The following is a 14,867-nucleotide window of genomic DNA, read 5'->3' as shown; positions in this document are numbered from 1 at the left end:
AAAGAAAGCTAAACTTCTAAGTACATTTAATAAATCCAATTATCCATGCATGCTACATAAAGAAGGGTAGGTTCAATCCTGAACTCGTTGAAATGGAGAAAAACCATCTGAGACAAATTTATTCGTGGCTTTTAGCGTCCCAGAAAAGATTAGACCTTGAGAGAGACACGTATTTAAGGATTAAAAAAGTAACAATATAAACATTTGATTACTATTTACTATACTTTTTTTTCTTCCCTCTTTGTCTTCACGTGTTTAATAGACTGATCAGTATTTTCCCAAAAAGGGTACCTAAACAGACAAAATAACTGTCCCTCTATTTATGTTCACATTCCACCCTTTGACCTTTGCAATGACTTCAAATTACCAGGAAAAGTAATTTATAGAATAAACTAGTACGATTGTCGAGGGCATTTATAGAATAAACTAGTACGATTGTCGAGGATGTTTGTCCTGGTGGCAGCTTATGCAATAACATGTTTGTCCTTAGTTATCTGTCTCCAAACGTTTATATATATACGTAAAAGTAAGACAACTCAACACTACAATCTGGTTCTCCCTTTTGTGTTCTTCTCTGGAAACACGGGAGAAGAACAAGATGCAAAAGAGAACCACGAGACACAAAGCATTCGGAGATTGGCATAGATAACACGTTGCATGTCGAGAATAAAGCCGGATTCAATCGTCCTTTTGTATTCTTTCTTGGGTTTTTAGAAAGGGTTAATTGTTTCCTCTGATGGGAAATTTCTGTGCTCGGTGCAAGATTGATGGCAATTTGAATCCACACCCATGTTCTGGTAGCATTTTTTCCTTATGCATTTGCATAAGGAAACCGATCATTTTCGCATTTTCCATAATTAATTATCCCTGTTTTAGGAGCGTATATGTAGGGGTATGTTTTCTTTTGGTTCTGTCGTATAACTTCTTGATGGATTTTTGAAGAAAAACAAAATGGTTGTGGATTTGATAATTTGTTTTGTTAATTGTTCATCGTGATCATGCACGGATTTTTATTTTATTTTTTTAAAAAAATGACGCTTCCCGTGAAATAGAACATAATGTAATTAGATTGCACACCCATCGGAATTGTTTTATTCATTGTACTTGACCAGCACCTCTTTATTGGATTTCTCATGCTTAAGAGATTTGGCTCAATTTATAGAGTCATAATGGATACCACTGACGAACTAATTAATTTGCATTGAATCCTCATCTTCTTTGTTTTTTTAGACAATACCGAATGTTAAAGGAAACCATCCAACAAGAACTAAGAATATTCTGTGACCAATCTAGGGTTCTTTATTAATCATACCACACAGCTGGTCATCCAAATCATATATAGTGGCATGAAATAATCCCAGTTTATTTATATACGACATATTAATGAAAAATATACCAGAAAGAATACATGGTTAAGGATTCAACCTCACTTTCTGCATTACTTTCTCAACTGTAGGGGGTCCTTATTGGAGTATGCTTATTGCAACCAACTCCTGCAAGTGTATTTTCTGTGTCTATATTGTTTCACATAAAACAGACACAAGTACATAGAGTTTGAATTAATTGTAAATGTTCTTTATTATAGGAAGTATGTAGGTTGGACTAACTAGTGATGGTAATCTTGGGAGAACAAGAGCACTTGCAATCCCCTTCTTAACGGCTATATATGATTTATAAATACGCTTAAAAAAATAAAATAATTTTTTTTTAAAACTAAGCCAAATTTTGAAGAAGCTAATAGAAAATAACTTTCATAAACTAACCTACACATAAATTAAGTCTAGTTTATAAACCATGTGATTTTAAGTTTTTCCTAAGAAACCCTAATTATTTATGCATCTCAGTCATAAACTTTGTGCAGATGTTTGTTTTTCAAATACTGTTTTTTCTGCTACAAATAAATTGTTGTCTTTCACTGAGATGAAAATTATTTTTCAAATGTTACAGAAGTTCCCAATAGAAGCACCCAGTTGTTTGTTCATTCAAATCCAAACGGGTATGGATACATTGATGGAGGGAAACCTGAGATTCTCCCTACTCCACGATCTGAAGGGGACATACTTTCATCCCCACATTTAAAACCCTTCACATTATATGATCTTAAGAAGGCCACAGGAAATTTTCAGCCTTATAATCTTATTGGAGAAGGAGGATTCGGAAATGTTTATAAGGGGAGAATTAACGAAACTAAATCCCACGGGGGTACAATTTCTGGATCTGGAAGAGATGTAGCCGTTAAGAAGCTTAAGCCTGAAGGCTTTCAAGGGCACAAGGAGTGGCTGGTAGGTTACTTCCACAGGCCTTTAACCCTACTGCTTTTGTTTTATATGGATCAAAGTCCATTATAGTTCTCTTTGTTTGCAGTCTGAAGTGAATCATCTTGGCCAACTTCACCACCAGAATCTCGTCAAACTTATTGGATACTGCGTGGAAGGAGATAACCGACTTCTAGTGTACGAGTACATGCCCAACGGATGCTTGGAAGATCATATATTTCGCAGTATGTTTATGCCCTTAGTAACTTAAACTTTAAGTTTTAGAAAGTAAAACACTTCAAACTTGTTTGTGCTATGATTTAACAATTTTGTAAATCAAGAAATCCAAACCTTTCTTAAGAACCGTGCCACTGTGTTCCATTTGATCAATCATGGAACTGTAAATTGCAGAGGGCACACAACCACTTCCCTGGGCTACAAGAATCAAGATTGCCACAGGTGCTGCTCGAGGTCTTTCCTTCCTACATGACTCTAAGCAACAAATTATCTACCGTGATTTCAAGGCTTCTAACATTTTGATAGATTCGGTATGTTGGTTAAAAGCTTGCATTACTATGTTAATGTGCACATTTTGGGAGAGTGCTTGCAAATAATGTATCACCTTTAGCCATCTTTATTTCCTATCTATTATATTGTTTTCCTTCTCTATTTTTTCTGGGATTTTTAAATAGAACACACTCTTCCAATTTGAAATACTGATTCGTAGTACATTTTAACTTCAGTATCCTCGTGGTGGTAGCTCTTTTTAACTTTAAAACGTGTTCACACAAATTCAGGAATTTAATGCAAAACTGTCAGACTTTGGATTGGCCAAAGCAGGGCCCACTGGTGATCATTCTTATGTTTCCACCCAAGTTCTGGGCACTCACGGCTATGCTGCTCCTGAATATATTGCTACAGGTTTGTGTTTTTTCTTAAATATATTTTCAAGCTTTTTGGCTCATAAAAAAAAAATGATGTTCTGTCACCTTTCTAGTTTTTAAAGCTTTTAGATATTTTTATGTTGGATATTTCACATCATGTACAACTAAGTGAGAGATGAATATTCAAGGTAATGTTAATGACAGACTAACCAACTTAATAAAATTCTGAACATCTAGAATCTACCATAAATTTCAACACTTGAATTAATGTGACTCGTTATTATGATAAACTTTATTTTCTATGTGGATAATGGATTATTTCCTAGGCCATTCTCCTTTTATATTCACAAGTTAGGTTGGTTTTGTTCAGAAAAAATAAATTATATACAGTCCCTTCAACCTTAGAATATAAAAAAAAATACTTACAATACTTTAATCTTAATGTTTTAAATCTAAACAATAATGTAGTATATTTCTCTTATCTAACTAATATTTTAAAATTGGAACATAAGAAAAAATATTATAAGAAATAATTCAAATTTTACAAATTTTAGAAATATATTCTTAACACTACTCTTTTAAATTTTATTTCATCGTATATTTGAATTTCAAATTTAAAATCTGATTCTCCCCCTTTCGATTATTGTTTTATTTTTTCTTATAATTCTTATCATTTTTATTTATTTTATAAAACCTTATACATTTATTCATTTTCACATCGAGCTTCTTTAAGATATATGCATCTTTATGCTATTCTTTTAATTTAATTTTTTTTTATATCTTTTTAATTGGTAGTCACCTCCTTTTCCATCAATTTGAGAATAAATTTTACTTTTGATTTGTATTTTGAACACTTTTGAGTTGTTTAAATTATTATCTTCATAAATTTTATGTTCAGAAAACACCTTATATATCTCATCAAACACTTTCTTAACCTGTAAATATATGAAACAATAAGAATTAATTTGAAAGTTAAGTGATTTTCAATTTCAATATTTTTCAAAATGTTTTATTTCTCATTCTTACTTCACAATTATATACAAGTCAACCTTTTATAACTTTTATAAATTTCGTTGGGTGTAAAATATGATATTTTACAAAGAAAAAGTTGTTACAACCTCAACACCTTCTTGTTGATATTGAGATTTACATGTTTTTTCACATTCCCCAATCACAATTGTGATTTCCATCAACTCTTGATAGAAAATTGTATGTTATAACACCAACAAATTCATATAATTCATGTCATAATTACACTTGTGGCATTTTACATTTGTTTCCATCAACTATTTATAGAAGAATGATGTATTAACACTTTTAACAAGTTCAAATAAACCGTTGACACATTATTTTCTGCTCCCTCATTTCTTTTGTTTTTGGTTTTTTTTCTTAGTACCATTATTCTTAAAATGAAGTTATCATTTTGTTGTTTAGATCATCAAAAGATTATGTTTTCCACTTGTTATATGGGAGATTATTTTTCTTGCCATATAGGAACAATGAAAAAAGACACACATAATATTATATATTTTGGTTAAATTTGTTATCCTTGTAGTTTTTTACTTGCAAACCTATCTCTACAAATATTTGTTAACCTTGTAAGCCTCATTTGCTCTTGTGCTTAATAAGATGCATTCAACAACTTTATTAGAGTAATGCATGATAAATTCCTAGACGTAGACTTGTAGTTTCAAATTTTTGAGGTACTATCTATGATTTAAATTTTTGAACAATTTTGTAATCTCAAAGTTTAGTGTTTATTACATTGTTAAATAAGGTTGAGTTAAGTCTATATTTTCACTGACTAACATAACATGATATTAGATTTATTCAAAATCTATTTTAGTTGAGATTTAGATCAATCAAATCCTCTAGATTTTCAAGCACATATTATAATTAAATTTAAACCTATTATATATAACGGGGTATTGGATTCCAATTCAAATTCTCATATCAAATTCATTATTTGCATTTCTTTCAATTTTTCATTTCATTAGTACTCTTACTTCAAAATCTCTAAAACCTTTTGTGTATTAAATAGTTTTCTTAGTGTTATTATGTTATTTATTTCCCTTGTACGTATACAAAACATGCGAAACTGTATGCAATGTACATTGTATTAATACGCATATATCATTCGATTATACTAAAACTAATTTTTTTTTCATTTATTTTTGTTGTATATTTTTCTTGTGATAGTTGCAAACCTAACATTTACAATTATTCATGATGGATCTAGAGTCTCCCGATGCAGCATCACTATTGGGTCTTTATGGACTTTCCGAGCATCGGATAATTTTCAAACAACTTGTATAACTTTACGACTGTAGTTTGTATTATTCATGAGTTCTAACCCTATCCTGAGATATTGATCTACTAATTTACGCATTGGTTCGTACGGAAGGGTTTAGTTTCCTAATTGAGATATCTTAACAACAATGCGTTTTTTCTTTGATCTCAGGTCGGTTGACATCAAGGTGTGATGTGTATAGCTTTGGGGTTGTGCTATTGGAACTACTATCAGGGCGCCATGCTATTGATAACACAAAATCTGGAGTGGAACGTAATCTGGTAGAATGGGCAAGACCCTATTTGGGTGATAGGAGGAAGTTGTTCAGGATTATGGATACCAGGTTAGAAGGGCAATACCCGCAGAAGGCAGCTTATACAGTTGCAATAATTGCGTTACAGTGTATTTCTGATGCCAAGACTAGGCCACAAATGTCTGAGGTTTTGTCTGCCTTGGAACACTTACCAGCCACTAGACGTTCAGCTAGCCCCACAGAAACCCATACATAATACCCCTCAGAAAGAGGCTCTATTCCCTTTCTGACATAATCATCCTCAGTAAAATAGAGAGTTGTCAAGAGAAAATAAGTTGGTATGTTGTCTCTTCTTCTGCTTTCATGATTACTGTTAATTAGGTGATGGCCCCCCTGAGTGGGTTAGTGAGTGACTCATTCCATCATATATCACAGTATTCTTGCAACAAGAATTTGAGTTTAGTTGTTTTCTAAAATATTTCTCGTATTTCCGCATAAAATGACATAGGAAAAAAATTCGTGGTATATCACATTCCACATTCAAAGACCATCACCCTACCAAAGGGAAGCAAATTAAACTTGAACCTTAGAAATATATTCGAATTTAAGTAAATGTATGAATAACTAATATATATTCATTATTCGCTTAAGGCAATTACATGTATTGCATTGCAGCCTAGTTGATAAAGCTATGTGTAAATTCTAAAATCCACTTAGCTAGCTGTGAATCTGTAAAACATGATGTGCTCGTAAGTCTCCCCAGGCTTCACAATCTGTGTTGGAAAGTAAGGGTGATTCACAGAATCTGGGAAACCCTGTGTCTCCAAGGCAATGCCAGCAAACTTGTGGTATATGGCCCCATCCTTGCCTTTGGTACCAATTAACTGACCACTAGTATAAAACTGCATACCAAGTTGGTTTGACCACAACTCCATTTTCCTCCCAGAGACAGGGTCTCTCACTACCGCAGCCTTGGTTAACTGATTTTGGAAACTTTTGTCCAGCACATAGTTCATATCATATAGATCCGGAAGCTTACGAATGTGGGTTACAACTTTTTTTGGTTCAAGAAAATCATAGGGGGTGCCCTTTACAGATCTGATTTCGCCAGTGGGAATAAGAAGCTTGTCCACGGGTGTGATGTGTGAACCAAAGATCTGAACATGATGAGAAAGAATGTTACCACTGTTGTGTCCCCCAAGGTTCCAGTAAGTATGTTGGGCAAGATTCACTGGTGTGGCTTTGTTCACGGACTTGGCAATCATTTTCACAATCAGTTTGTGTGCTCCAACGAGCTTGTAAGTCACTTTGACTTTGAGTTTTCCAGGAAAGCCTAACAAATTTAACCCAAAATATGTTTACCTCTAATTTTCTTAAGAATATAAGTTTCAAAAACTACCTTGATCGTTTTCAGGACTGTCGTAGGTAAATGTTACATGGCTGTGTTTTTTGTGAGATTCCACTGTCCATATAACGTCACTCAAACCTCTTGTGCCACCTGACTCATTGGATAGATAATAGCAATTAAGTATAAAATATGAGTTGAAATGGAAAGTATTAGTATTGATATAGACCGTGAAGTGTGTTTCCGTGATCATTTGCGGGTAAGTGGTAGGTTTTGTCATTCAAAGTGAATTTAGCACCTCCAATCCTATTGGCCACCCGTCCAATCACTGCCCCGAAATAAGTTGTGTCATTCTACAACAAATTTCAACATCATAAGTTTCACAAATCTCCAATATATAATATTTTCTAATCACACTTCAGTAAACAAACAACAACATTATTATACATTTTATAAAGAGTTATCTCAATATTTCATTATCTCCAAAATAAAATACAATAACACGAAATGTAGACACTGTTCAACTTTTTTTTAATCAGATCTTAAATCGGAAAAACTATTGAATTAATCAGACACTATAATCAAAATTGAACCACAAACAAAGAAAAAGAGAAAGAGACAAAAATCATTAATTTCTTAACTTGAGGTATCTCTGAAAATCAGAGAGAATCTTTTTTTTTCTTTTTCTTTTTCAATTAGCTAGTTGAACCAGAATTAATCCTACCTTATAAGAATCAAGAGAATCATAACCAAGAACAATATCAGCTAGTTTTCCTGCGAAGAAAGTCATAAAACATGTTACATGTAACATAAAAAGAAATCAATAATTACGAATGTTGGGAGAAGACAATACAAACCGTGTTTATCAGGGGTTACCACAGACACAATTGTAGCACCATAATTTGTCAAATTGAGTTTGAAATTTGCTCTCTCCAGTTCATAAAACCCAATTTTCCTATGATTGTCAAGAGCCTGAACAAGGATCAAAATCTCCAACAGAAAAGATAACAACAACACCACCTTAGTCATGGTTCAATGGATCTAGTATTATTCTGTAAATTATGACCCCTAACTTAAGATTTATATATGGAGGGAGTGAAACTTTTCTATTAAAAGAAAAGATAAGTATAAATTTCATTTAAGGTATTAATTAAATAACTTTAAATTTACATTATGATACATATTAAATATTAGTAGAGTTGTTCGGTTTCTAAAAAATATTGTCTTATTTGTCACGGAATTTCCTATCACTTTATTTTAGAAAAAGTCAATTAAACTCATAATGGTTAAAATAACTAGTTATTAAATTAATAGGATTAAATTGATTTAATTAATAATATTAAAATTATTATAATTTTATATTTTTAAAATGCCTTTAACATAAATTAGATGATATTGGCTTTTTTTTCTAAATATTAATACTTTTAATCTGTTTATTTAGTAACATGCATATTCATTAATGGTAATAAAAAAATATTTAAGATGTTTTCTTTAATCTTTATAAGGTTAAAATTTGAAAGAGTTAAACACATTAATATATTTTAAATACATTGTACAGTATTAAAAGTAGGGTTGGACAAAAATAACTTAGTATCTACTTTTTTCTCTTCTCTAGTTCAGTCCAACTGTTTCGTCTTGCCAAAAAACGTTATTTAATAATAAAATATTAATAAAAGAAACCGTTCACATAAAAAATTAATAATGAAATTTTTAAGACAAAATTTTTTTATCACAATTTTTTATATTTTTTTATCAATAAACATATATTACTTTTTAAATAATATTATTTTAAGTAATAAAAGTAAAATATATTTTTTTAAATTTAATTTTATTAAATGATTAAGTAATAGAAATCATAAAAGAAAAAAAGACTATATAAAAAAAATAATACTTTAAATATATTATATTCTTTAACATGTTATTAAATATGTAAAAATATGTTAAAATTTTTTTTAATGATATTAAAATGTGTGTAATTAGCGCACATACTAAAAAACTATTTATTTTAAAAATCAACTTACTTTAAAATAAATATCAATATTATTATTTTTAAATGATAGTATTTTACATACTAAAACTAAAATATATTTTTAACGTTAAATTTTATTAAATGCCTATATAATAAAATATCATAAAAAAATAGTAATATAGCAAAAATAATTAATATTATAGAAATATCAAATGACAAAAAATTAACAAACGTTTATTAAGAGTAACTTTTTTAGTATCATCTTTTATTATATTATAATAATTAATAAATATTAGTTTAATTTTTACATAATAAAATATAAATAATAAATAATTGATTAATAAAACAATTTTATGAGGCAACAAAATAAATATAAATAAAAAATTATTTTAAAATAAAATAAGTAGATAAAAAGATAAAATAAATTATATACACATATAAATTATATACACATATAAAACAAAAAAATATAAATAAAAAATTAAAAAAATAAATATAAAATTAAAATAATATTCATGACAAAATAAATATAAATAAAAAAATAAAATAAAATAAAATAAATAATAAAATAATTTCCATACACATATAATAATAAAAGAAATATAAATAAAATAAAAATAATAATATCAAATAATTAAAAAGTTAATTTGTAAGACACTTATGAATAAAATAAAATAAAAATATTAAAATAAATTTCAATTAAAAAGAACATGTATTGTTATACTATTTAGTTTAAAATTAGTACAATTCAGTTTAAAATTAGTATAGTTAGTAATTCAGTTTAGTTTGTATTGTAGTTTAGTACAATTTAGTGTAGTTCAGTTCAATCCAGTTTGATAAAATAAAAAACAGTTCAGTTCAGTTCTATTTGCCCAGCCCTAATTAAAAGGTATCTTAGAAACTAAAAAATGTTAAGAAAGATGGAAAAGAACATTCTTATGGTATTTAAACAATGATAAGACAGAAGACAATAAATGAAATAGTTACAAAATAAAAAGTGTAAGAAAAAAGAAAAAAAAATGTATATAAATGAATATGTTTTTAATTGATTATTAAAATTTAAATTAATTAAGTTTCAAATTGATATTTATTAAATGTTATGGTTTCAAATGTATATTTTTTCATTAATTTTTTATCCGACTAATTTTTTCCATTAACCATTGTGGTTGTTATTTTATATTGTCATTTTTTTATTTGTCTTCAATTATTAGAAAATGAGAAGTTTTGTAATAATATAAAATGATATCCTATCAAGTGTAAAATGATAATAATTTTTTTATTGCTGTCATTGAAAACATATTGGATATTAAGAACGAAATGGTGGTGAAAAAAAAAATCTTAATTGTTTTAGATTATTAGTGGAAATTATTAAGTATATTTTTAATGAGAACAATAAAAATAACGTGTCCTTTTACATTAATTGTAATATTCTTTTTATATTAGTCTCACAAAATCTAATATTTCTTAACATACGAGTATAAGTAAGAAAGATTAGAAATATAACTACCCCATTATTTTGATAACGAGCAAACTAAATGACATAGACTTCGTTGAAAAATAAATAAATTTTGAGTAATTAATAAATAAATAAAAGGTAAAAAAGATTTAATTGAAAATATTCAAATTTATTCAATTTTAAAATTTAATTAAGCTCGTAATTTATTAATTTACATATAAAAATAATAGGAATTTATTGAGTTTTAAACTTCCATTTGATCTAAAGTATAGGTTTCATGATGTTAAGAGCTTTAACATTCAATTATGTCAACTACATTTAATAATAAATTTAATAATAAGTACTATATCATGTCTACACAAGAGTAAAAACAATATTTTCAAATAAGTTTCCATAATATTAGAAGGAAAATTTAAATAGTGTCATAATAAAAGTAAAAGGTAACCATATAGATATTGAGATAATGTGTCAATATTAAAGATTAATTACATATATATTGTAAAAACATGAAATTATAAGGACTACATCAAATTTTGTTCATTGTTAAATAAAAATATGAAACTCATACTGGATTAAATCTCTTATATATAAAGGTTTATTAAATATAATAGATTAAATTGTATTTATGCTCAAAAAATAAATAATACCATTAGTTATTTGTGCTTTCTTAAATTATAATTAAGATTTTAAATATTTTGTTTGTCTAACTTTATTTGTGAGATTTATAAGTTTGATTTTACTTAAAAGTTTCTTATTACTTGAAAAAATTAAAATAAAAAATATTTATTTTAACTTCTCAAAACATATATATTTTAATATAATTTTACAAAAAACTTATTAAATACGAAATTAATATAATAATTATATATATATATATATATATATATATATATATATATATATATATATATATAAGCCATAGCAATTAATATGATTGAGGTATGGTGTTTATATTAGGATGAGTCATAAAAGATGTTTGAGGATTTTTTTTTTTAATTATTCACATCACTAAAATTTAGGATAAACAATTTTTTTATAAAATATTTTTAATTTGATTTTACTATTTTAATATTTTTAATTTTGTTCTATACTTTGAAAGATGAGATAAAATAATTTCTTTTTATTAAATGTGCGTATGTAATCACTCAATATTTATTTTATATATATATATATATATATATATATATATATATATATATTATTTTTTAAAGAAAAATTTAATTTTAATTAATCATATTTATATTAAACACCATTATTATAAATTATTTATATTTAAATTGACAAAATTTAGTATATTAAGTTATTATTAAAAAAAATTAGAATTAAATTAAATGCATTTTGATAATATTGAAAAGAAAAAAGTCTATTCAATACAAGGAAAAATTAAGAAATTATAATATTTTTATATTCATCAAGTAGGTTTCAAATATTTGATGCTTTGTTTAAATTTTTTATATTCTATTTCGTTGTATCTAGTTTCAACAAAAATCACAAATGGATAAAAGTATGTGATTATTTACATTTGTTTATTGACTAAGGTCCGACATCTTTGTTCCTAACTGTTCGATCTTGTCTATTGATTTGCCACGTTCACTGCTTAGTTGCTTCCTTTTCTTTCAGATCGTCCGACTTACTTGGTTGAGGTAATCATACAATACAAGAAGTAAAACAAAACAATTAAAAACTATAAAATACTTATGGTATAATATTTATTTTGCATTATTGTCTAAAATTAACGTGACAAACTTGAAGTAATTTAAGAAATAGAATCTCTTAAGAAAATATAATTATCTTTCAAAATAAAAATCATTAAAAAATCTAATAAGTATATAATAAAGATATTCGAATAAGAAATGTGAGAATAAAATAGTTTTCTATACATTCATTTTAATATTTTTGTTAGTAAAAAAGTAATAACTTTTACAAGTTATTTTATTATTTAATGACTTTTTCTTTTATTATACATCTACAAATAAAAACATTTTAATAAACTTAAAAAAAATATATCAAAAATAGTGTAGAGGCGATATTTTTTTAGTAATGATAAAATTACATAACTCAAACCAAGTTTTTAATATTACTATAAATTTGTTAGTTTTTACGCTTAGAAAACAAAATTTATATTTAAATGACCGATAGGCGCTGAAATTGGAACAACTTCTCTTCAAAATCTTTAAAATTTATATTTAAAGTTCCTTTGTTGTTTTTGTCCGTTTCTTTGTCGTCTTCTTGTTTTACTTTTCCTTTTCCGTGCACCTTTCTTTCCTTATTCTTGCTATGGAATGCTCACGTTCAGCCCATTAATGGTTGGAAAGTAGTTTTCTGACTTTCTAATAGTTGGTTCTGATTAAATTCTGATAAAAGGAAAAACATTTAAATTAATTCTTATATAAATTATTAAGTGAACTTCGAATTACTTCGCATTAAAAGGAAATTATTATCTTACCAACTTCGGTAAATATGATTATATTTTATATTCGGGTTTTTAGAATTATATTTTTATATTATTTAGTATGTTCTTAAAAAATTTACAAAGTTCTTAATATTAATATTAAAATTTAATAAAATAGTTTATTAGACTAGTTAAAATTTATAAGAAAATAATTATATTAGCTTCACTAAATAAATATACTATACATATACAATAATGTATTACTTCCCTAATATATATCATCTAATAACTACGGATTCATTCCATTTCATAACATATTTACTAATCAAAACAATTATATATATGTTAAGCTAAATTAAAACTTTTTACAACGTAACTATTTGAAATTATAAGATTAAATAATTAAAATTATTAGAAAATGAGTTTTTAAGCCTAACTCAACTCCACAAAACTGGCTTATAAGGTGAGGTTTGCACCCACTTATAAACTATGAATTGACCTTATCTCTAGTCGATGTGGGACTTCCAACACACCCCCTTCACGCCGAGGTATAGACATCTTGTGCGTGATAGTAGAAATTGGGTGGTCCGATAACGGCCCGATAGCCGATGGAATAGAAGAATAAAATGTCCACTTAGAACTTGCTAGGATAGGCTCTAACCATGGATCTGATACCATATTAGAAAGTGAGTTTTTAAGCCTAACTCAACCCCACAAAACTGGCTTACACAAACACTAAACTGAAGTTTTAAACTTAATTTTCAACGATAACATCAGGAAATAGAAAACTACAACAAGCTGAATGCAGTATCACTAAATTAAGCTCCAATAATTTCGGTGGGTTCCTCTACAATTATTTCATCAGCATGTCTTTCTACCTTTGTGCCAACATCTTCTGAGTAATCACCATGAACCTCCATCAGTTTCCCAAGATCAAACTTCGGAGCTTTAAGAATCTTGACTTTTCGGACAAACACGTTCTGCAGAGGATAAATGCTAGACGTTGCCTTCTCAATTTCTTTTCCAATAATCTCAGGAATAAACTTTCGGACCAACTCCTTCAAATCACAGGATATTGCTTGGTTGGTCATGATCTCTCTCATCTTCCTACGTATATGTCTAATTTGGCTTGATTGGGCATAACAGGTTCTCTTCACCTGGTTAACTCTTCTCTTGGTGAATCCAATACAAAACATCCTCAATGTGTAACTATCAGTTGTCTTCACATCCACATGGGCTTCAATAAGTGTTTGCCATTTTCGAACCAAAGACCTCAGTTTGATTGTGGTGAAATCCATTCCCCAGAAATTTGTCAGGACATTCTTCCCTTGAATATCTTCAGCTCTCAGCCTTATCTTCCTGAATGCATGATCCTCATCTCCTTGAAGATCAACCAATGAGACCTCAAAGACTTTATGTTTGAGTCCTTCCGAGGCAATCTTGGTACCCTGAGTACGAGGGTTTTGCCAACATTTTTTACTTGGAAAACAGAGGGAGCCTTAATGTCATACCAATCCTTCTTCTTGCCACCCTTCTTCCCTTTGGAGATGCGCTTGTTCTTTCCAACGGCCATGTCTCACTAGTGACAGCAGCTGCGAATGACAACAAGAGCAACAAAAGAAGAGATTTACATGGAGCAACCTCCCAGATTTGTTGCTCAAGAGGAGTCTTTTGGGTTGGTATTTCGTCTTCTATGTCGTCTTGCAAATCATTAGCAATTTGGTGTCACTCGAGTGTAGAAGTAAATATTTTCACTAAGTCTTTATGAATTATATTAGTAACAAGCTTTTGTACATACGATTTGTATGCACAGCTTGAGGGGAGTGTTAGATATATTATATCTTTTATCTTTTAATTAGTTTGTTATTATGTCTTATTTGTATTTTGGGCTTAGCCCATATTTCTTCTATTATAAATAGAGAACCCTATGTGTGTATTTAACACAAGAGAGATTAGAAAGTGAGTTTTTAAGCCTAACTCAACCCCACAAAACCGACTTATAGGATAAGGTCTGCACCCACTT

General features: G+C 28.3%; 2 protein-coding genes and 1 pseudogene across 2 annotated transcripts; 1 reads left to right on the top strand and 2 right to left on the bottom strand.

Annotated features, from left to right (window-relative positions):
- The first annotated feature begins 596 nt into the window (after positions 1-596).
- Positions 597-6,109, top strand: LOC108329844 (probable serine/threonine-protein kinase PBL3). The gene is made up of 6 exons (XM_052869675.1): positions 597-797; positions 1,948-2,282; positions 2,365-2,500; positions 2,667-2,803; positions 3,053-3,176; positions 5,601-6,109. Exons 1-6 carry the CDS (start codon positions 737-739, stop codon positions 5,936-5,938), a joined length of 1,131 nt encoding a protein of 376 aa, XP_052725635.1. The 5' UTR covers positions 597-736; the 3' UTR covers positions 5,939-6,109.
- A 220-nt stretch (positions 6,110-6,329) lies between these two features.
- On the bottom strand, positions 6,330-8,059 carry LOC108339857 (uncharacterized). Its single transcript, XM_017577086.1, has 5 exons — positions 7,885-8,059; positions 7,752-7,801; positions 7,257-7,380; positions 7,082-7,180; positions 6,330-7,015 (listed from the first exon to the last, which is right to left on the bottom strand). Exons 1-5 carry the CDS (start codon positions 8,054-8,056, stop codon positions 6,396-6,398), a joined length of 1,065 nt encoding a protein of 354 aa, XP_017432575.1. The 5' UTR covers positions 8,057-8,059; the 3' UTR covers positions 6,330-6,395.
- A 5,283-nt stretch (positions 8,060-13,342) lies between these two features.
- LOC108338802 (40S ribosomal protein S3a-like) lies at positions 13,343-14,475 on the bottom strand (annotated as a pseudogene).
- Between the last annotated feature and the right edge of the window lie 392 nt (positions 14,476-14,867).

The sequence above is a fragment of the Vigna angularis genome, chromosome 1, assembly GCF_016808095.1.
Source record: "Vigna angularis cultivar LongXiaoDou No.4 chromosome 1, ASM1680809v1, whole genome shotgun sequence".
NCBI lineage: Eukaryota > Viridiplantae > Streptophyta > Magnoliopsida > Fabales > Fabaceae > Vigna > Vigna angularis.
This window is presented reverse-complemented; position numbering and strand designations above follow the sequence as displayed.